The following is a 24,114-nucleotide window of genomic DNA, read 5'->3' as shown; positions in this document are numbered from 1 at the left end:
TGAGCACTTGAGTTCAATCGAGTCCCCAGAGTCCTCATCAAACAGACAGGTGAGAAGATATGTAGCCCTAGCCCTGGGGACATGGAAATGGGAACATCACATCCTCAGGCTCGCTGCTAGATTAACCTATTCAGCAAGCCCTGGGCTCCTAAAAGACCAGGCTCAACAAGCAAGGTAGACGGTGCCTGAAGAAACACGCCGAGGTGGATCCCTGGTCTCCACATGCACATGTACCCTGTGTATGTCTCTCTTCACATACATGAACAAGTACACACATAAAAATAAAGCCAGGTTAGATAGCTCAGTGCTACAGTGTACTCACTGCTCTTTCAGAGGACCCGGGTTCAGTTCACAGCACAAATCCACAGTCGCTATTATGATCATTTTGTCCTCAGTCTAACTGATATCTTAGATGAGTTTGGGGTGGAAAAGGGGCGGGGGCTCTGCTCGGATACCTTTTAAAGCATGGCTTCTAAACCCGTGGGTCACAACCCCCTTAGTAAAGCTCTATCTCTAAAAATATGTATATTACGGTGTGTAACAGTAGCAAAATTACAGTTATGAAGTAGTAACGAAAATAATTTATGGTTGGGGGTCACCACAACATGAGGGACTGTATTGAGTCACAGCGTTAGGAAGGTTTAGAGCCACTGTTTTAAAGGAACTGGGGCTGTTTAGGCAGAGCAAATAGAGAAATAGAGATAAGGGTGAGGTGAGGAAGAGCCCAGGAGGTTAGAGGCTGAAAACCCCCTGGGCTGACTGGGCTGTCATTCTCAAAGCTAGGTTGACAACACTAAAGGAAACTTAGGGCTGGGAGGCCTGAATGAATAATTTTGAGTTTCCATGCATTGTTTATTCAGACTAGATTTTGCTCCCAAGAGAAACAGAAAGTGGAAATGATAAAAGAAATTAGTAAGCCAGCTCCTCCCGTTGAAAAATCATCAGATTTACCCTGGGATTTCTGGAGTTTGGCACTTAGCCGCTCTGCTACTATGGAAACGGGGAAGCGGTTGACTTGAGGGTCGGGAACCGGTTTGGGGGAAGGGAGCGAGATCCGTTCAGGAACTGGGCGTGGTCTCGGTTACCAAGGCCTTAGGGACGCTCAGGCCTGGCCTCAGCCCAGTTTTGAGGCCAATGAACCTCCCATCCTTCGCATGGCACCCAAGAAGGAGAAACCTACCGGGAGCGCAAACTATAAGATATGGGAACCCTCACTCATAGCTGCACACTTTAACCAGGTGAGCCCGCCTCGCAGGTCGCTTCAGTCCAGGAAGGCGCCGGGAGCACTCGACAAAGGAATGAGCTAGAGGGATGGGGCCACATCTCAGTGGTGGGGCTGAGACAGACCCTGGGTTCAATCTGCAGCACACAAGCAAAATCAAGACAGGAAGGGAATCTCAGCCCTGCCATTTCAAAATGGGGTGACAGGTCTGTGTGCAGAGGGCAGGGTTGCCATTATAACTCCTCAGGCCCCCTTTCAGTGCAGGCTTCCAGTGCTCCTTTGTACTGGGACTGTTATCCTTGTGAACTGTTTCCTTCCTGTTTGACCGATGATCATTCATGGCTCTGCCCACAGCAATATTTTAATAAATACTAGATGTAAGCAGCCAGGACCCAGAACTACAATCTGTAAAAATAGAAAGAACCCTAGAAGAAAGTGTTCTTATGTGATGGCTCGCCCTGCTTTGTTTTCTGTTGCTTTGATAAATAATCGATTTTGTTTTAATGTTCTGGTCCATCACTGAGGCAAGTCAGGGCAGGAACTAGAAGCAGAAACCGCTAGCAGGAATTCTACTCCCTGACTCTGGCTCATGCTCAGCTAGCTTTTTTGTTTGTTTGTTTTTCTCTATATATTCTTTATTTACATTTCAAATGATTTCCCCTTTTCTGGCTCCCCACTCCCCGAAAGTCCCATAAGCCCTCTTCCCTCCCCCTGTTCCCCCATCCACCCCTTCCCACTTCCCTGTTCTGGTATTCCCCTATACTGCTACACTGAGCCTTTCCAGAACCAGGGGCCACTCCTTGGACATCATTTGTTCGTCTTGGACATCATTTGCTAGCTTTTTTAATATACCACCATGCCACCTGCCTAGGATAGATAATGCCTCAAACAGTGGGCTGCGCACTCCTCCATCTATCAGTAATCAAGACTGTCTCATGCAAGCTTGGCCACAGGCCCCTCTGACGTGCACAATCCCTCCTTTGAGACCCTCTCAGAGGACTACAGGCTGTGTCGAGTTGACAGTTAAATAAATTAGAACATACTCCACACCTCTGCATCAAACGTTTTCATCTGGGCACGGAAAGAAGGCTCAGTGGTGAAGAGCACTTGCTGCTGTTGCCGAGGAGCAAAGTTTCATTCCCAGAATCCACATGGTAGCTCCCAGCTGTCCCTTACTCCAGTTCCAGAGGATGCTACACTCTTTTCTGACCTCTGTGAGCAATGGCCATGTATATAGTACGCATACATTTGTGCAGGCAAAACACTCACACGCATAAAGTACATATATACAAAATACTCATACATATAAAGTACATATATGGAAAACAAAATGGAAATTGCCTAAGAACATTTTTTCCTAAGTCCCTTTCTATTTTTACAGATTGTCTTCCTGGGTCCTGCCTGTTTATACCCAGCATTTATTAAAATATTACTGTGGGCAGGGCTACAGGTGACTTGGTGGTATAGCAGTCAATCAAACAGGAACAGGAACTGGAGCGATGGCTCAGAGGTTAAGATCACTGTCTACTCCCCCAAAGGACCCAGGTTTAGTTCCCAGCACCCACATGGTGGGTTGCAACCATCCATAATTCTAGTTCCAAGGAATCTGACGTCCTCTTCCTATCATCCTGAGGCACCTGGCAGGCACACGGTACACAGGTATACATGCAGGCAAAATACCCATAAAAATAATAAGTAGTAAATTATTGTAGAGGCCTGGGGTGGGGTTCAGCATTAGTGCTGCTAGTCTCTTTAGCAGCCTGTGGTCAGGCCAGTTGCCACACTAGACCTGTACAGAGAAATAAGAGCTGTGTTGGAATATGTGGCCAGTCCCTCAAGAGCTACATGCCTGCCTTGTAACTTCTTTGGGCAACCAGAAGACCTTATGGATTGCTTTAGTGCTATCTTCCATTCAACTATTTAAAAGGTGTAGATCAGAGGAAATATCCACTCACTGCATATTGCCACAAATGTACACAGCAATCTGTGACTCAAATCAGAAGGCCCAGCGGCATAGTGGTCCAGGACCCACTCCCCTCCACCCACATTCAGTGAGAAACCCAGGGGCTTCTGACACCAGCAAGTAGAAATCCATGTCTAGACTCTAATGTCTCTAAGTCCAAGTAGAGATTTGGGTAGAGAAAGGACATTTACAGACATTCCAGCCTGACATTGGGACCCTCTTGTAAAAGTGGAGAATGGACTTGGTTTTGTTTTTTATTTTATATAGAAGTCCATGGTTCACTAGAGAATTTGTAGTTAAGGAAAATAAAATGAACCTTGTACTGCCCTCCAGGGAAATGTTGCCTATTTATCCTTATTTTCCAATGTAATTGTTTCTTTCTCTATGGAAAGTAATTCTATCTGATATGAAAATTAGTCCCGGTGAGTCGCATGAAAATAGCCTGACCCTCCTGTTGCTGCTGTGGCTTTGTGCATCATTACTGGACCTCTTCTGCAGGGTTTCAATAACTCGAGGAATGAAGGCTGTCAACTCTAAAATCCCCAGTTACATTCTCAAATTCTCAGAGATGTTTGTCAAGTCACCCTGAAAAAGTACCCTCTCTTTTGCAAGTGAGATCTAGCCAAAATAAATTTCCTTTTTTTTTTTCAATTTTTGGAGATGATGATGTTGGTCACATTGGGCTTGGAGTGAGGCTTTCTGCTGGAATTATATGCTGCCGAGCCACAGGGTTGGTGAGGACACTGACGCTGTGTTTGCTAGTCTAGTGCTGTGAGCACAAAACTGTAATTTTCCTAGTTGGACTGGAAAACCCCCAGGCACTATTCTTTCTTATGGTTTAAAAACATGAAATAATACTCAGCTTTCTTGAGCCTGTTCAAATAATATAGGTTCAAAAAATCTTCTACACTAGTAGATATAATTGCAAGTCAAAGTAATATGTCACTTTAGCTATGAAGGGAATGGGCTGCTTATAGTTTGTTGGAATGTATGCTTTCTTATTGTTGGAAGAAAATAAATATCTTCTACGTCGTACTTCCATATTTTGTTAGCTTGGTCTTGTGTCTATAAAAGAGAAAATTCCATCAGTTAATGCCTAAATGCATGCTCTAACCATGAGAATAACCAACTCTGAATCTAGCTAAAGAAGACTATGTCTGTGTAAAGTCTTTGTTGATTGGGTTTGGTAAGGAGCTTGAAATGTGTTATGTCTGAGAACATGGTATTGTTTTAATTCATGAAGTTTGTTATTCTCTTACAGGTATATGTGTTTTAGTAGTTAACAGGCTAATGCATGTAATGAGGTGGGCCAGGGAAGGAAATGTAGCAATTCTCTGGTATTACAAAAGATAGTTTTCAAATTACCTCATTGAAGAACCCAAATCAATAGTAGTTCTGATCTTACTTTGAGAGCAGCCTGCACTGGAATTTAGCAGAACCATCAAGCTCCCAGTTTGATTCTAGTGAATTAACTTCATTTCTATATTATATCTATACCAATCAATTCAAAGATTAATTGATTGATTGATTGGCAGGAGGGAGCACTGACCTTTTGAGCTGGAATTCTTGCCAACTTCCCATTACATTTTAGTTGTTCCTAAAGCATAAAACGGTGACAAGTAATAGAAGGTGCTATTTGTAGAGTCTTATAGAAGACAAGGAATTATCAAGTACTCTGTGACCAGGAGAGATCAGAGGGTGGGAAGACCACTGGAAAACTGGGTCGTGTTAGAGAGGTAGGGTAAAGGGGAAATTAGTTTGAGTGAGAAGACCAACATCAACTGGAGTGCTTGAGAGAGAGAGAGAGAGAGAGAGAGAGCAGCCAAGGCTACTTTCAGGTGTACATTGCTCCTAAACTAATTCTGCAAACCCAACCATCATCTACTATCTTTGCTGTTCATCTACCAGACATTTATTAACATGTATAAAACATGACACCTTAAATCTGAAAAGAAAAAAAGGTTTAGATGCATTGGCAGTAATTTTCTACAAGGAACAGGTAACAGTAGAGGCCTGTGTATGACTTTGACACATGCATGATCTACCGTGGCTGTGGCAGCCCAAAGATGCTTTGCTGCAGACATTCCCTCTTTACCCAAGGCTGCACTTCCTAAGATTTCAGCTCCCCTCAGCCACCTGCACTCGGAAAGCATTATATTAAACAGACACTTGTAACTATTAAACTGCACAGCTTTCTCAATGGCACCATCAAATCTCACCTTGTATCCCCCTCCACCCCACCTATGACACGAGCCATCCTTATGTCCAGTGTGTCCGAAGTGCATATGCAGTTTGCACACTGGTCTCTCTTCAGAGCCATCCAGTGTATCAAATAGACTGTTGTTGCATAGCTTGCACAGTGCACAAGGGTTCAAATTTCACCATCACTGCATTCGGCCCTGACCTCACGGTGCTTCCTTTGAGTGAAAAAGAAAATATTATTGATTTAATAAGGAAAGAAAAGACGTAGGTTCTGAGACTGACTGCTATGAGAGTGGCTATTCTCTGTCAACTTGTGGGAAAGGGAAAAGAAAGACATAATTACTGTCAGGACTGAAAAACTTTCATCTCCATGGTAAGTGCTTAGCTGAGCCGGGAAAGACAGTAAGTTGTGAGTCCGACACTATCCACAGTGTCAGGCAGCTATTGGACTCTTGGAATGTATATCTACCTGATAGAAACTATTCTATAAATTAAAATATTTCCACACAGCTGTCAAGGCAGAGGCCATTGGCTACCGTGATGGGAAAAAGATGTTAACAACATGTCTGTTTTCTATTACTGTAACATTTTAACTGGCTCATCATTTACAAATAACAAAGTTTTCTTTCCTATATATATTAAAACCAACCAGCAAGTGCTAAAAACATGGTGGCAGCTTTGGCAAGAGCCCTGGCTGTGCCATAATATGGTGGAGGGTGGCACATCTGAAAATACATGAAAGCAATGAATAGGGCTGAGCTGCTTTTACCGAAGGCTACCCCATAGCAATTAAGCTACTCCTGGGGAGGGCATTGAATGAAGGTGGTATCAATATCAATATGTCCTAATTGCCTCTTTGATTTTATATTTTTCATGTGTTTGCATTATATTACATTTCATTATGAGCTTTTGGCATGTAGAGGGGATTCAATCCATAATATCAACCTCTGGAAGCTGTCATTCCTCTTGTCTGAAATTGACTTCTAAATGTGTTTTATATAGGAATAATCATACAGCATGTATAACAGGCTTGTTTTGCTTAGCATAGCATCTTTGATGGTTTTGTACTGTGGGTTAGAATTCCTTTACTTTAGGATCCACACCACACTTCATTGGACCACCTATCCACTGGTGAACCCTGGGTGGTATCCCTCCTGGATTAGTGTGGATGCTGCTGTTGGTTATATAAGTGTGCAAAAAAAAATGCACTAGGGTGCCTGCTTGGAGTTCTGAGATCTATGAAGAAGTGGGTTAGCTGGATCATCTGGCAGATACATTCGTGTTTTGTTATTGTTTTGTCATTGTTGTTTTTGCCTTTATTTTGTTGTTATTGTAGTTTGAATGTTTGAAAAGCCCCCACAATGGCTAAAGTTTACAATCCCACCAGTTATGTACAAAGGATTCAAGTTCTCCACATCATCACCAATGTTTGTACTGTTCTGGAGTCTGTTGCTATTGTTTGAAGTGGGTGGATCTTTCTTTGATGTCGTTTATGATAATCATCCTAACTCCTGTGAGGTCATGTGTTCCTTGTGTTCTTGGTTTCATTTTTCTAATGATTAACAATGCATCTTCTAAAGTCCTTCTCTGTCATCCATACATCTTCTGTCAATTTGTAAACTGAGCTGTTTGGTGATTTATTATCACATTACAAAAGATGTTTAACTCTTCTAGATAGGAGCCCCCTGGCTGATATTATATTTTAAATGAGCTTTCCTACCCCCAAGGTCATATTTCAAGACAGCAGACTAGAAAGCCCCAATGTCTCTGTTCCACACAGAAACATTAAACAACAATAATGGGGTTGGGAGAGGTAAGCATTTAAAATTAAAATAACCAGTGCGAAAGTCTAGAGAGAGAGATCAGTCAGTGATGGAAAGTGATAAACCAAGCAGCAGTAAGCTAAGTGCTTTGCCGTGCCTTCCGTCTCCTGTGCTGCATCGGGTGGTGTGGCTCTGCGCTTCTCAGACTCCCTGTTTTCTAAGTTAGTATTCAGGCTTGCAGATGGCTCACCCTGCCTGCCCAGGGCTGTAGGGAAATGGCTCTAGCAGGGTTTCTAGTGCAGTCACTGTGCTTTTCAGCATTGAGGCTTCTGTGGTTCCTTTCCAGACCACTGTTGGTTCTCGCCGCATATTCAGACAGTTGTTTGGAAACATCTAATAAATCCAATGCAGACATCTCTTCATGGAGAGTTGTTATTTTAATAAACCACTTTTTCCTGTTTCTCTGTACGTCTTATATTTACACAAAAACTGGACACTTGGAAACATACAACCATTCTAGTGTTTGAAGACCCGGCATGAAAGAGTTGCCTACCCCAACCTCTGGTGACAATGCATGATTAAATATCGGGGTCTTCTCTGGCTTATTCTGGCCTCCTCGCTAGCTGGGTTTATGTATGGAAGTTTTCTGTTTCCCCCAAATATTCCATGGGGGTAATCAATGTCCTGTTGCCTTCTTTCTTCTACCCATAATCCCTTTTCCCAGTGATCTAGGGCTCTTAACACCCTGAAGCTTTCATGTGTTCAAATCACATCAGCCTCCTTAGGTTTTACCAGCCTGGATACGAATTTCACTGTTCTCTCTGGATAAGCTCTAGATCATAGCAGATTCAATCAGCTCCCATACAACCCACAGAGATACAAATAGAGTTAAGTTCTCTGCTCTGCTGGCCCACAGGAAGGAACCCGGACAGGCCATCCTGACTGTGCCACTGCTGGCCACACCACCAATGCAGCAAAGGAGAACAAAAGCATCGAGAACCCTTTTGCTCACCACGGCTCTATTTGTTGCTGAAGGTCTTTGATTTTGGTGGCTAGCCATTCCTGAGGGTTATTTTAATTTGGCATTTGTGTGTGGAAAAGAGATACCGGGGCTTCCTATACTGCTATCTTGATAATTTCACTTTTATTCACTTTGATTCAAGGAATTTTTAACAAAGCTCCAATTTTTTCCCATTCGTCCATGCCCAGCCTACAGCAGGTGACGCTGGGAGAAGAGAAATGAATGGCAGCTTTATCCATAGCAATTTATGAAACATTTCCAGAGTTTATCAAATGGCACAATCATCCTTATTAGAGCCTGTGGGCTATACTCTGAACAGTGTCATGGCTTCAGGATGTATGTTTCTATTGGAATTTGGTACTAGAGTCAATAGTCAGAAGCTGGAAAGAACCCAGATGTCCTTCAACAGAGGAATGTATACAGAAATTGTGGCATATCTACACAATGGAGTTCTATTCCAATAATGAATTCATCGAATAAAAAATAATGAATTCATCGAATTCTTAGGGAAATGGATGGAACTAGAAAGTGTCATCCTGAGTAAGGTACCCCAGTCTCAAAAGAACACTCATGGTATGCACTCACTGATAAGTGTATGTTAGCCCAAAAGCTCAAAATAAACAAGTTACAATTCACAGACCATTGGAAGCTCAAGAAGAAGGAGGACTGAACTGGGGGTGCCTTGGTTCCTCTGAGAAAGGGAACAAAATACTCACAGGAGCAATAAGGGAGACAGTGTGGAGCAGAAACTGAAGGAAAGGCCACCCAAAGACTGCCCTACCTGGGGATTCATCCTATAAACAGTCACCAAACCCAAACACTATTATGGATGGCAAGAAGTGCATACCAAAAGGAGTAAGTCATAGTTGTCTCCGGAGGGGCCCTGCCAGAGCCTTACACATACAGAGGCAGATGTTAGCAGCTAAAAATTGGTCTGAGAGTTGGGTACCCAATGGAGGAGTTGGAAGGGTCCGGAGGAGCAGAAGGTTTGCAGTCCCATGAGAAGAACAATGATGTCAGCCACCCAGACACCCCAGGACTCCCAGGGACTAAAGCATCAACCAAGGGGTACACATGGCTCCAGCCAAAAATGTAGCAGAGGAAGGCCTTGCTGAGCATCAGTGGGAGGAGTGGTCCTTGAACAGGTGAAGGCTCAATAGATGTCCCAAAAAAGAGAAATAGAGGGGGGTGGAGATGGGAGTGGGTCGCACGGAGGGGCATATACTTGGAAGCAGGGGATGGGAGGAGGGATTGGGTATTTTTGGAGAAGCAGGAAAACTGGGAAAGGTTTTAGCATTTGAAATATAAATGAAGGTTATATTCAATAAAAAATGAATTCATGAAATTCTTAGACAAATAGATGGAACTGGAAAATATCATCACTTCTACTTTCTATATTTTCATTCTGTATGTGCTCACCCTTTTTAATTTCACATAAGTAAGATTCTTTGCTCAATATTGTTCTAGAGATTGCCCCCTTCCTCACCCACTGCATAAAAACAGCGTGCATGAAATGTCCTTGGGTCCATAGTCCTCCTGAATTGAAGTAACTCAATGCTGTGATGAGAGGGAAGTTGTACATAGACCTTACAGTTGAAAAGCAAACTTGTACATTTGGTCTCTTAAGTCGACCTCCAAATCATTGCTATGAGGTGGGTGTTGTCAGAGTAGAATCCTTGTTTACAGAATGGCTGCTGGAGTTCATGTCCTTAGTATTAAAACTTGAGATCAAAGTGTTTCTTAAAGCAAAGAGACAAATCTAAAAAGCACATTTGATTTGTCTGAAACATTTGTCAGCCTTCCTCCCTGGAAACCTTTGTACCGTGACTCCCAGCACTTTCTATTTAGATGAAGCTCTTGGCTTTTCCTGGGGATTGTAAGTGGAAATGCTTGAGTATGTACCTTGTGATTTTTGTCCATGAGATACATATTTTTTATTAGGAAAACTTTATTCTTTCCAAAAGAGTATAAGAAGATAGTCCTTTGCCTACTGGCAAGTATATAACAAACACTCTCTGGTTGCACAGCTCAAACTGGGCTCCAAAAGACTAGGGCCTCTGTCACTCACCTCCTCCTTTCTGTCCCCGACACTGTCATTCTAACAACAACCAAACATTGTCTGACGTCACTAGTCTTGTTAAATACTCAGACCCCTATGTTCAGTCTCCGAGTGCTCCTTATCCTGCTGCCATTCTCTTCCTTCCAGGGCTTCTCCTCCATCCTCGTGCCTTCATCATAGCCCAACCCTGTGCCTTCATCATAGCCCAACCCTGTGCCTTCATCATAGCCCAACCCTGTGCCTTCATCATAGCCCAGCCCTGTGCCTTCATATCCCTGAATTGTTAAAAGGGCCCCAATCCCTACTCAACATAGGACCACCTAGTTCCATTCATTAAGATCCACCCATTTTAGGTTCGCCACCCCATAGGAAGAACAACAATATCAACCAACCAGAGCTCCCAGGGTCTAAATCACCAACCAAGGAGTACACATAGAGGGACCCATGGCTCCAGCTGTATATGTAGCAGAGGATGGCTTTGTCAGGCATCAATGGGAGAAGAGGCCCTTGGTCCTGTGAAGGGTCAAACCCCAGGGCAGGGAGGTGGGAGGGGGTGTGGTACACCCTCATAGAAACAGGAGGAGGGGGGTTGGGATGGGAGTTTCTACAGGGGTAGGAATTGGGAAAGGGGAAAGCATTTAAAATGTAAATAAATAAAATATCCAAAAAAAAAAAAAGGTCCACCCGTTTTTAACCTCATTGTTCCTAAATACTGCTCAAACCATGGATTCCTACCTTAAAAGTACTGGTGACTATTAATAATGACTTTCAGCAAAACCTAATGCACCTGCTTTCTTCAGCCCTCTCTAAATCTGTTACAACTGTCCTCGAAATGGAATTGCTGTGGATAAGCTAGTTTCCGTACAAAAAGGTGACAAGATTCTGAAGTAAGCCCAACTCTAGGACCAGACACACATGTGTTGAATCCTATTCCTCAAGCAGTGGATTAAAGGCCTAGAAAAACTTTCTATTATCTCTGAATCTTGCTCTTTTTCGTATGAACATAACAATATTTTGAAGGCTTGTTATGAATATAAAATAATGAGTATTTTATACCCATATCTATAACAGGTAGCATTTAGTCTTCAGTAAATGCACTGCCCCGCCCACTTCTCCTGCTTTCATGCAGATCAGTCTCCTCAGTCAAAATGAATTTCCAAGTCCCACGATGGGCCTTATCTATTATTTGTGGCCTTTATAGAACATGCCTCACAATAAGCTGTCGTCTTAAAAATAATTATTTGTATTAATTTAAAATTGTGTGTATCTGTATCTGTATCGATGTGTGGCTATATGCATGTGAGCGCAGGTGCCTGTGGAGGCTAGAAAGGGAGCTGCTGTCCCAGAGCTGGAGTTCTAAGAGGTTTTGGCTGCCCTGTGTGGGTACTCTGACTGAAGCTGGGTCCCCCAGAAGAGCAGTGTGCTCTCTTAACCCCTGAGCCATCTCTCCATCTCCATCTCTCCATCTCCATCTCTCCATCTCCCTCACGCCTTCTTTTTAAGGCACAGTAAACCTTTTTTTATAAACTTTGACTGTAGGCTCTACATTAAACACCATTCTTCGTTATAGAACACATTTTACAATGTGGTATCATTTTATGCTTTATGCTTTATAGGACATGAGCTATTAGGAACCACATCTTACACCCTAATGTACACCCCACCATAACTTTAGGTGCACATAAATGATAAATTCCACTGATTTGCTTATTGACCTTGGAGTGCAGTGGAGCCTGTACAGTGGACACCAGTCTAAGTAGCAGACAGAGGGGTGTAGCGCAGACCACAGATGATGTTCCACAGAGCAGCAGTGACCTGGGAAGTAGCAGGAATGCAAGGGGTCATCTTCTAGAACATTCAGCTCATGGTTTCTCCTTATGACACCTCTGTGGAGGAATGATATTCTCCTATTAAAGGCGGGGACACAGCTGCAAGTCTGAAGCCCTCTAGAGCTACATAAAGAGAACTAAGCCAGCCAGGCTACATAGAAAGAGCCTGTCTTGGGCAGGAGATGCAATTTAGTCAGGGGATGGTTTGTCCCACAACCATAAGAACCTAAGATCAGACTTCCAACACCCACCTAAAAACCTGGGCATAACAGCTCAAGTCCATAATCTCAGTGCTGGAGAAGTAGAGACAGACAGATTCCTGGAACTTGCTGGCCATCAGCCTAGGCAAATCAGTGAACTCCAGCTTCAGCATGAGACCCTTTCTGAAAGAATCAGGTAAAAAGTGGCAGAGGAAAACAGCAGTGTTGTCTTCTGACCTGTATATGCACACACATAAATACACACCAACATATGTATATATATATACACACACTGTGTGTACCAACACATACAACACACAGTGTATGCACACACACACACACACACACACACACACACACAGATCCTTTCTCAAAATAAGACACATGCAATGCAGCAAGCCCACTGCACTGTGTTACTGGCCCAAAAAGAATGTCTCAACTCGCCATTCCACACTGCAGATATATTTTGCCTGCCAGCCAGGAGGCATGCTGGGAAAGTTCTCTAGAACATTTGGTTCACAGCCTGTCCTTATTACACCTCAGTGGAGAAATAATATTTTTCTCTTATTAAATGTAGCCCAGAGACAACAACTGAGTTGTGAACATTTGGGAAATAGTAAAAAATGCTCCAGGAGTCTTGAACAAAGCCTGTAGTTCTTGTAAAGGTTTGGAAAGTGGCACTGAGCTGAAGATAGGTGTTGCTGAAATATTAATGCCCCACATCTCTTAAGTAAACCTCATCATAGAATATGCAATACCAGGATGATAATAAAAAACAGTCTGAGTAAATTTTGAGAGGTAAATTTGCAATTGAATCGAAGTGCTTGAAGCCATTATAAGTGTAGTCTATCAAAGAGGAAAATGTGTTTTATTGGTTAGAACCCTTAAGCAATTTCTGAGAGGTAGTGAAAGTTTTTTCTTTTTTTCTCCTTTTTTTGATCCTAAACAGTAAGCTATTTTTCATGTTAATGTGTACTTAAGACTTACTGGAAATACTCATAATATGAGCTGAAGACTGATGTCTGGCAGCAGGCGTATTTCTGAAATTGGGTTGGTTTTTACTACTATATTTTCTGAAATATGCCTTCACTGGTATTTACAAAACAAATTGCCAGTTCACACAAAGGTTGTTTTTTAATAAAAGCCAATGAAAACAAGAGAGTTGCTAGGAAGAACGTTAAAAGGGAAATGGACTTTTCATAACCTCACATTATAATTCCTCCTTCTGGACAAAAGTGTATTATTTGAATGAGTTTGGAGCTAAGGGGAATTAGTCTGTCAAATTATCCCACCGAGCTGTTATGTGTGATCATTTTTATTGCAAGTGAAAAAGAGCAGTCAATGCAAGCAAAGGGTCAGCGCTGCCAGGGCGCTTGGCAGCGACTTAGAAAAAAGCCGGTAGAAGCGATGGTGCCTGCTGATCAGGGTTCTCTCTGGCCACGGAAACTGTTCCACTGCCTCCCAGTTCCCAGAGTGTCCTGCCTGTCCCAGTGACACTAGTCCTGCTTCTTGTGGCTTTTCTCTGCCCGTCCATCTCCTCCTCTTCCTCCACTGGAAGAGAATGGCTTCCCCAAAAGCTCCAGGCTATCACAGTCTATTTTCCTTGCCTCCCCTCCGGCCAACTGCTCCTCATCCACATCCTCTCCAGCAGGACGCAGAGGGCAGCTTCTGCCACACCCTGCTGGCACTCAGTGACTCTCCTCCTTTCAGTAAAGGCTTTTAAGAGTTACCTGTTTGGAATTGTTGCACTGCAATTTCAGTGGCACCTCTGGGATGTCTGTCCTCTGACGATACAGATTCCCAGACATCCCAGACTCCTAATGCTTCAGGCTTGATCTCCCTGGCTGCAGCCTCTAGTAGGAATGGCACAGTAGCAGTCCTTGCTCCCACCCAGATGACCTACTGGACTAAATATACTAATGGTGGATTGCTGTCTGCAGGGCAATGATCATACCTCCCCCCACTGACATTAAAACCATTACTGAAGTGGCTCAGGCCATTCAACACACGAGAAATGGTATCTTGCTTGATGTTTAAGGCTCTGTGCTGTCCCCAGCAATCCTGACCTGACCTTGTCTGAGGCTGTTATTCACCAAGACTGTAACAAGAGAGGGAAACCCCTAACTGCCTTCCCAAGTCCTCTTCTCTAGTCCATGATCAACTCTTCAGTCTCTTGTTGACTCCACCTTTGAAATCATCTAAGCTCTCAGCACAGACTCCTGCTGTGCCTGCCCTGAGTGACAGCCATTTTTTGCCCATGTTACAAAGTAGCCATGACTGTCACAGCTTTGTTCCTCCACTCCCCATAAAGCAGCCGCATGATCCTAACAAATGCCTGTTGGGTGTTTCTGGTCTCTCCTGACTTTGTCTCTCCCCGTCACCTGGCCCACTGTACCCACACTGAACTCTTGGGTGACCCTGAAGCCAGCAGACAACACAGGGTGCCTTGGACTTTGTTTTCTGTGCTTGGAAGTTATATAAGCCATGCTTGTCCATGCCTCCTTCAGGTTCTGCTCCCCAGATGCCCCGTTTGAAGGACAGGACATAGACTGTGGATTAAATCTTCTCCCATACAGTTTCCCTGCCACACGAGAGCAGGCTCTAAGAGGACAGCTGCTGACTCCTTCTCTAGGGGCTGCCAGTTTCCCCCTGTCTTGTGGAGGAGCTCAAATGTGTCTGCTGAGGGAAGTGCTGGCAACATTGCATGAGAAGGAGGACTTGGGGACAGTATTGTTGCTGTCTGCAATAGCAACTCAGTAAAATGCATGACAGCAGAAGGCACACATAACCTGTATATTCATGCATAGCCATTGCTTCTAATGTCACGTTATACATAGACTTCAAGCTCAGCATACTCATGACTGAACAAGCCTTCACTCCTCTTCACGCTCTGACTTGGCTATGACTGTGTACACAGTATCATTAAAAATCATCCTTGTGGCCCCATCATGAAAATGGCTGGCAACCCTTGTCTGTTCTTTGCTTCTAACCCTAATTAAAAGTCTCACCTCACAATTTCTAATCAGCACTATTCTAGAATCCTCACCTTGCTCCTAACCTGTCTTCATACAGAAGTGAATATACAGAATATTTGAACAGAGTCATCCTATGTCGATTAAGACATGTATGAAAACATAAATCACTTTTATTCTCTAAGCTGTATCTTGGTAAATTGCTTGTCAGATGATAGGATTTTTAGTTTATTATTCATCAAATTGTTGTGATAATTTCAGAGTTGTGTGTTGATTTTTAGGAATGTGGTGTCGTTTTTGGTTAGCTTGACTTTCACCCCTTCAGTGATGCTTTGGCTAAGTACAATGAGCCCGAGAGCACTGGGCGCAACCACAGCTTTCCTACCAACCTATAATCAATGCATCAGTGTGTGAGTGTGTGTGTGTGTGTGTGTGTGTGTGTGTGTGTGTGTTGCTGTGTACACAGAGCCCTTATTGGTGTTCTTAGCATACTCAAAACTCTTTCAGTTTTTGCTAAACCTTTAGCATTACAAGATTTTCTTAGCCCTCCTACCCTCAGAGATTTGGACACATGCAATTACTTTATTATTTTTATTATTAAGTAAATGATACAATTCTTACAATGTCACATGTAACTGACTTAATTTTTATAAATTAATGTCACAATTTGTATTAAAACATAAATGTTATCATATTTATATACAAATATATTTATATTTACTATATATACTATTTGTACAATAAAATATTATATAATAAATGTATAATACATATAAATAAATATGTATTTATATACATGATACAGCATACTGTATAGACATATATCATATAAAATATGTATTATGTATCATGGTACATGGTATCATATATCATGTATATATATATATCATATATTATATATCATGTATCATGTATCTCATATCATGTATCATATATCGTGTTTCAAAAACCGTGTATCATGTATCACCATCATACATCCTATATCATTCAATCTTATGTCATTTATCATGCTGCATATCATATATCACATATCAATTAATCATATAATATGCACATATATGTTTATGTATGATATGGTATAAAAGTTATAATGCATAAACTATAACTATACATTTTTGGTCACTTGCATTCCTTGTGTTATGAACCACGGTGGGACTAGCATTTGGGACTGAACACATTGAGTCAGATTAGTCCACTGCAGTGGACTAACGGAAAACTCACTTCCATACAATTATTGTATAATCAGATAGCATTTCTCTTAGAATTTATATCTTTTTTTTATCTTGTTTCAAGATGCACTTTTTACTTCTTAGTTTTTATGTATTTTCTCATATTGTTGTATTCTTTAAGGTGGCATAATGTGTTCATTGCCACCTGGTCACCATCTGTATCACTGGACTTTGATCTCGCTCAAGCCCTTCCCTGGACCTCCCCTTCTGTTTCCCTTTCTTCCTCCAGCTATGCTACCGCGGTACTACTTTTCTTAGCGTGATTTGTTAAAGAAGCTCTCTTGCAGCATATGTTTTAGACAGATTTATTGAAAAGGTACATGGCTGTAGCTGTGTGTGTTTGTTCTGGGTCCTCTCTTATTACCCACTGGTCTTCCTGTCTGCTTTTGTGCTGCTACAGTGATTTGTTTGGCTTGGGAATATAATTTGAGATTGAACTGTGATGCCACCAGTATCATTCTGTCTGCCGATTGGCTTTGGCTAATTGAGATCTTTTATGCTTTCAGATGAATTTGGGGATTGTTTTCTTGTTCTGTGAGCGATGTCATTGGGTCTATGATGGGGATGGCACCAGAGGTGCAAATTGCTTTTGGCAATGAAGCCATTCTTACTTGTCTCTTCTGTCTATCCATGAGCACGGAGGTCTTTCCACCTGCCAGTTTCTTCTTTAGTGTATTAAGTATCATAAAGTTCTCACTGTAGAGGCCTCTTACTGATTTGGTTGGAATTATTCCTAGGTATTTTTTTTCTGAAACTATCAACAATGCCTTCCAGTGAGGTTTTTGTTTCATTTAATTCATTGAATTTTATTTTTTTTCTTTTTTTTTCTTTTTTTTTTCATTGAATTTTATATTTCCAATGTTTCTGCTTTTTAAATCTTATTCTCCTTGCTGAAAGTTTTCTCAATGTTGGGTTTTTTGTTTATTTGTTTCTGTTTTTGTTTTCTGCTTTTTCTCCTATGTTTACTCTTCTCTCTGGGCCCTGCATTGAGTTCATCCACCTGTTCATTGAGTCCTTTTCCATGTTACTAATCACTTTTACCAGCAACCCTTTGACATCTTCATCCATCCTAAGACTTGGTTCAGCATCTGTGAGTTCAGTAGCTGCAGAGTTGTGATCTTTAAGAGGAGTCTTGTCATGTCTAGCTATGTTGATTGTACCTCTGTGTTGCACTTCACACATCTACTGGTTTGGATACCTCTTCGGGATTTGAGTGGAGGTTTTATTAATGACAAGCTTATTCATGAAAGTTCAATTACCAGTGTCATTCTGTGAGAAGGAAACAGACTGTAGCAACAGCAACCCAAAGCCATACGAAATACAGAAGCAAACTTAAAATCAGTTGTAGCCTACAGTCACCTCACCAGTGGCCCCAAAGCTGCAAGAGAAAACTATTGGGACCATTCATAGAAATTATTTAGGGTGACTGCAGAAATAATTTTTTTAAATATAAATCTTTTTGTTGTTTTTAAAGATTTATTATATACACAGTGTTCTGCCTGCCCATCAGAAGAGAGTACCAGATCTCATTACAGATGGTTGAGAGCCACCATGTGGTTGCTGGGAATTGAACTCAGGACCTCTGGAGAACAGTCAATGCTCTTAATCTCTGAAGCCTCTCTCCAGCCTGATTGTAGAAATAACTAATAAATGAGAAAAAGAAGAGAGAGATATGTCTTAGGCAGATTTACTATTGCTTTTAGGAAACACCATGACCAAAAACAACTTGTGGAGGATAGGATTTATTTGGCTCACGGTTCTATAACAGTTCATCATCAAAAGCAGAGAGGGGAGGACCTCTCACAAAGAAGGAATCTGGAGGCAGGAGCTGTTGCAGAGGCCTTGGATGGTGCTTCTTGTGGACTTGCTCTCCCATGGCTTGCTCAGGCTGCTTTCTTGTAGAACTCTGGACCACCAGCCCAAGGACCACCCACTGTTCTGGGCTCTCACCCACTGATCACTAAGAAAATATACTGTAGTTTTGTCTAAAGCCTGATCTTATGGAACCATTTTCTAGATTGATGTCCCTTCTCTCTGATGACTCTGGTTTGTATCATGATCACACAAAACTATCCAGTACAATGTAGAAGGAGGAGAAAAATAGAAATGGATTAAAACAAAGGAAAACAGAGAGTAAATAAGAATTCAATGGTGAGGAAGGAAAAAGAAGAAGAAATCATCAAAATTAAAAAAAAAAAAAAAACATGCTTCTCACTACCAAGAAAGTTCAAAAACAAAATTAGAGGAATAGAAGAATGAAAATTACAAACATTAAAATTTAAAAAGTTAAAAACATTGAAAAAATCTATGATATCTAAAGCAATAATAGGACAATGAAGAACTTGTAGAGGTATCACTTTCCTTGATCAAAAGCTGTACTAGAGAACAATAGTGACACAGAGCATATACTAACATAAAAACAGACAGGTTGATCAAGGGAATCCCATCAAAGACCCAGAAATAAATCCACACATTTATGGACACTCAATTTTTGACAAAGAAGCCAAAACAATACAATGGAAAAAAGAAAACATCTTCAACAAATGTTGCTTGTCTCACTGGATGCATGTAGAAGAATGCAAATAGATCTATATCTCCCTTGAACAAAAGTCAAGTCCAAGTGAATCAAAAACTTCAACATAAAACTGTATACACTAAATCTAATGGAGAGTAGGGAATAGTCTTAAGTACATTGGCATGGGGGGCAACTTCCTAAACAGAACACCAACAGCTATACACAAAATCAACAACTACTAAATGGGACCTCATGAAACTGAGATGCTTCTGTAAGGCAAAGGACACTGTCAAAAGGACAAAACAGCAGCCTTCAAAATGCAAAGACATTTTCACAAACTCCATTTCTGACAGAGGGCTAATATCCAAAATATATAAAGAACTCCAGCAACTAGACATCAACAAATCAAATACCCAATTTTTTCAAATAATGGTCTAACACAGATCTAAACACAGACTTCTCAATAAAGGAATCTCTAATGGCCAAGAGCATTTAAAGAAATGGTCAGCATCCTTAGTCATCAGGAAAATATAAATCAAAACAACTGAGATTCCATCTTAGATGAATCAGAATGGCTAATATCAAAAACTCAAGTGATGGCACATGCTGGCAAGGATGTGAAGCAAGGGAAATACTTCTCCTTTGCTTGTAGAAGTGCAAACTTGTACAACTATTTTGGAAATCAATTTGGCAGTGTCTCAAGACCATACCACTACTGAGCATATACCCAACTATCAACTATGTTCATAGCCAGACAACCTAGATGCCCTTCAACTGAAGAATGGATAAAGATAATGTGGCAGACTTACACAACAGAGTATTACTCAACCATTAAAAATAATGACATCATAATAATTTCAGGCAAATGGGTGGAAGTAGTTAAGATCATTTTGAGTGAGGTGACCGAGACCCAGAAAGACAACTATGGTATGTACTCACTTATAAGTGGATAGTGAATATTAGTCATAAATAACCATGCTACAATGTACAGACCCAAAAAAGCTAAGTAACAAGAAAATCTGGAGACGTTTCATGGAGACGGTGAAATAGATTAAACATTGGGCATGTATGGAGGGAGGGGACTGGGTGAGGGAGGAGTGGGATTGGAACAGGTGGGATGAGGAAGGTGGAGGACAGAGGGAAAGAGTTCTGGGAGAGACAACTGGATTTGAAGAGAGGGCATCTCTGGGATGAACTAGAAACCTAGGACAATGGAAATATATGAGGATGATCCTTGCTAAGACTCCTCACAGTGAGATATAAGGAACCTGAACTAGCCATCTCCTGTAATCAGGCAGCACTTCCAATATAGAGATTGGAACGCCAACACAACCATAAAAACCTTAGATTTACAATTGTTCCTGCCTACAAGATGTCCAAGGGTAAAAGATGGAACAGAATTTTAAGGAAGAGCCAAACAATGACCCAACCCAGCCCAGCCTAGCCCAGTTATGAGTCTCAGCTTGAGACGCAGGCCATGAAAGCGAGCCCACCCCTGACTATGATATTCTTCTATACTTGCAGACAGAGCCTAGCATAACTGTCAGAGAGTCTTTACCCAGCACCTTATGTAAACAAATGCAGACACCCAAATCCAAACAAATGGAGCTTGAGAAATCCTGTGGAAGAAGGGGAGGAAAGATTGAAGGAGCCAGAGTGGTCAATGATACCACAAGAAAAACCCAACCTTGGCCCATAGGGGCTCAGAGAGACTGAACTGCCAACCAGAGAGCATGCATGGCACAGACCTAAACCCTCTGCACATATGTAACAGTTGTACAGTGGGGTCTTCATATAGAACTCCTTATGCAGGAGCAGTATCTGTCTGAGTACACTGCCTGCTTTTGTACCACTTTCCTTTACTGGGCTGTCTTGTCTAGCCTCAATAGAAGATGCACCTAATCTTACTGAAACTTGATATGCCAAGGCTGATTGATATCCATGGGAGGTATCTTAGTTGGGGTTTTATTGCTATAAACAGACACCATGACCAAGGCAACTCTTACAATGACAACATTTAATTGTGGCTGGCTTACAAGTTCAGAGGTTCAGTCCATTATCATCAAGGCAGGAGCATGGCAGCATCCAGACAGCCTTGGTGTAGGAGGAGTGGGAGTTCTACATCTTGTTCTGAAGGCAAACAGGAGAAGACTGACTTCTAGGCAACTAGGATGAGGGTATTAGAACCCATGCTCACAGTGACACACCTGTTCCAGCAAGGCTGCACCTCCTAATAGTGCCACTCCCTGAGAAAAGCATATCAAACCATCACTGGAGGCCTTCTCTTTTCTGAGGAGAAAGGGAGGAGGGATGGATGGTGGAGGAGAAATGAGAAGGAGGTTCTTAGGGGAGAAGAGGAAGGGGAGGCTGAGGTCAGATGTAAATAAATAACTTAATTAATAAACAAATTAAAGCATAACAAAATATTTTAAAGCCAGTAAGTTTAATCAAATACAATTTGTAGGAAGAAAGAAACAAAGTAAAATAGATAAAAGAGACTAAGATTAAAAATATTGCTCAAAAATAAAAAATATAAACAAAATTAGGTAAATGTGTAAGGAATATAACATTTGGGGTTTTTTTACATACAATAAAGTAAAGTCTGGTAAATATCTGCAATAAATAGCTTTAATTGTCAACTAGACACCTAAAATCTCCTAGGAAGAGAGCCTCAGTGAGGTTGTCAATGTTGAGTTGGCCTGAGGACAACCCTGTTGGGACTGTTGTAATTAAGTTAATTGATGTAGGAAGCCCAATTCCACTGTGGGTGGCACCATTCCCTAAGCAAAAGATCATGAATCATGTGAATGGAGAAATATAATTGACTACAAGCAAGCAAGCCAGCAAGCAAGCACATAAGTACTGGTTGCTCTCTGCTCTGACTATAGATGTGATATGGCTAGTTATTTGAAGATCCTACATTGACTCCTCCTTCACAGTGATAAACTGAGACCTGGAATTAAATGAAATAAACTGTTTCCCCTAAGATATCTTTTGATGGGTATTTTCTGACAGCAAGCAAAAGGAAGCTAAATATATATATTTAAAATAAAAAAGTAGATAAACATCTTTCTGTGTTCTTAAAAACTAGTATTACCAGGCATGCGGATGGGGGCAGGCAGGGTGAGTTATACTGTGGACTCCTCTTTCCTATGGTTTCTACTGTTGTTGATTCTGTATGAGACAAGCGCCTGAATGCTATCTTGACCATAACTTTTCTTCTTTGTGTTCCTGGAGCCTCTGCTGGCCACATTTAGCTTTGCAGTCTGGGGCTGAGCAGATTCTCTCAATAGTCGAGACCTCTGGGATAGCTGTCTTAGCCAGAGAGGTCTCCCCCAACTACATTGGAGTGTGGACAGCAGTCATAGCCCTGAGGTGTGTGCCAGGGGAAGACCTGATTTCATGCTAAAGAGATTCAACTACAAGTATCATGTATACCCCCTGGTAATTCTGGATTGCTGGATTTATAGTCGTGAATGACACTACGTGGGTCCAGAATTCAATCTGCCTACCAGTCTATCAACTGGGTAAACACTGGTAAGATCATCAGTCCCAAATGCTTCCCACAGAAGTAGAAAGACCTGAGTTCAGTGCTGAGCACCCACATAAAGAGGATCCCAGAGGATCCCTTGAGATCCCTGACTAGACAGTTAGCCAACCAAGTTGGCAATCCCCAAGGCCCAACTTTCTTCCAAAAGCGAGGTTAATAACTCCTGAGAACTGCACCCAAGGTTTATCTCTGGCTTTCACATATACATGCATGCACACACATAGACACACACAGACACACACATGCATACTCCAAGCACACACATGCACACCACACAGACACATGCACATAGGCATGCACACATACATGCACACATACATGCACACTCATATACACATGCACTCACACACTCTCTCACACACATGTGCACACACACACACACACACACACACACACACACAAACACACACACACCCTACAGGGGAATTACAAGTTGATGTAGTTTGTTCCTAACCATGATCCCAGCCTAAGTCAGCCTTCTGCCACCAGCTCCCTTCAGCTCATCAATGTTCATCCTTTGCTCTCTCCACAGCTGCCTCTTGGGCATTCTCCCATTCAGGAGCTGAGGCAAGCCAAACTGTCTCATTGACCTATGAATCTTCCCTGATCTCAGGCCCCCAAGGTAGCTCAGTTTTTAACAATAGATTCTCTCTCAAGCTGGCGCCTGGCCACCACCCTCTAGATCACATAGTTTAAGGAAAAGAGTCTCATTTTTCAGTGAGTAAAATTTCCCCAGTAAAGTCACTTCCTAAGTCTGAAAATATTTCTAACCCTCACCCTCCCAACCACTAGAGGAATCACTGTCTCACCAAAACCTGCGGCAGGATTTGAGGCTCACAGAGGCTATGGGATTGTCCTAGGGGCAGAGCTAGCACCTTCTGTCTGACCTTCATTTAGTAGTCACATCAGCTTTGCCTCTCTAGGTCAGGAAGCTGCAAAGCTGAAACCACATTGGGCTCACTGGTTTTCTTCCTGTGTCCTTTCCCTCCCATCTTATTTCACAGCATCCTTTCATGTCTTAGCAGGTCTTTGAAAGTCTTCTTTGGATTCTTTCCTTGGGTAAAGCCTATTTGTTCTTATTATGCTGTTTTCCATCTCGAGCTCACTGAGAGGCAGCCCCAGCATTCCTTAGGTGTGGGCTTTTGTTCAAAACAAGGTCTATGAGATTTGTGCATGTTTCTGCATCAGTAACTAGTGTTCTTTTTCATTCATTATATAAATGCCCTCTAGCTTTTCCCATACATTCTCTTCATATGGCCCTTGGCTAATCTCTGAGGGATGGGGTTGTACATATACATGTACAAGCATCTCTTTGACCATATGCACTCGTTCCTCTGGAACAGAGGTTCAAGTCTAGAAATACTACATTGTTTTACATAATACTACATAAGCCTATGTTTAACTTTAGTAACTACTACCTTGCAGATGTCTGAAGGAATTGCACCAATCTATTCTTATTGGTAATTTATGAGGTTGTGAGTCATCTGGTAAATTTAATTCTACTATTATTTATTTACTTAGTATATGGGATTGTGGGGCATGCACAGAGGTCAGAGGACAACACAGGCCCTCTCCTTGTACCATGTGGG

At 41.9% G+C, this 24,114-nt stretch overlaps 1 protein-coding gene across 1 annotated transcript in view; it reads left to right on the top strand.

The window, feature by feature from the left end:
* The first annotated feature begins 1,154 nt into the window (after nucleotides 1-1,154).
* Spag17 (sperm associated antigen 17) overlaps nucleotides 1,155-24,114 on the top strand; it is a 206,915-nt gene continuing 183,955 nt past the window's right edge. Inside the window, exon 1 of the mRNA XM_052178557.1 lies at nucleotides 1,155-1,238. Coding sequence (XP_052034517.1) covers nucleotides 1,155-1,238 — 84 coding nt within the window. The remainder of the gene's footprint in view (nucleotides 1,239-24,114) is intronic.

This window comes from Apodemus sylvaticus, chromosome 4 (assembly GCF_947179515.1).
Source record: "Apodemus sylvaticus chromosome 4, mApoSyl1.1, whole genome shotgun sequence".
NCBI lineage: Eukaryota > Metazoa > Chordata > Mammalia > Rodentia > Muridae > Apodemus > Apodemus sylvaticus.
This window is presented reverse-complemented; position numbering and strand designations above follow the sequence as displayed.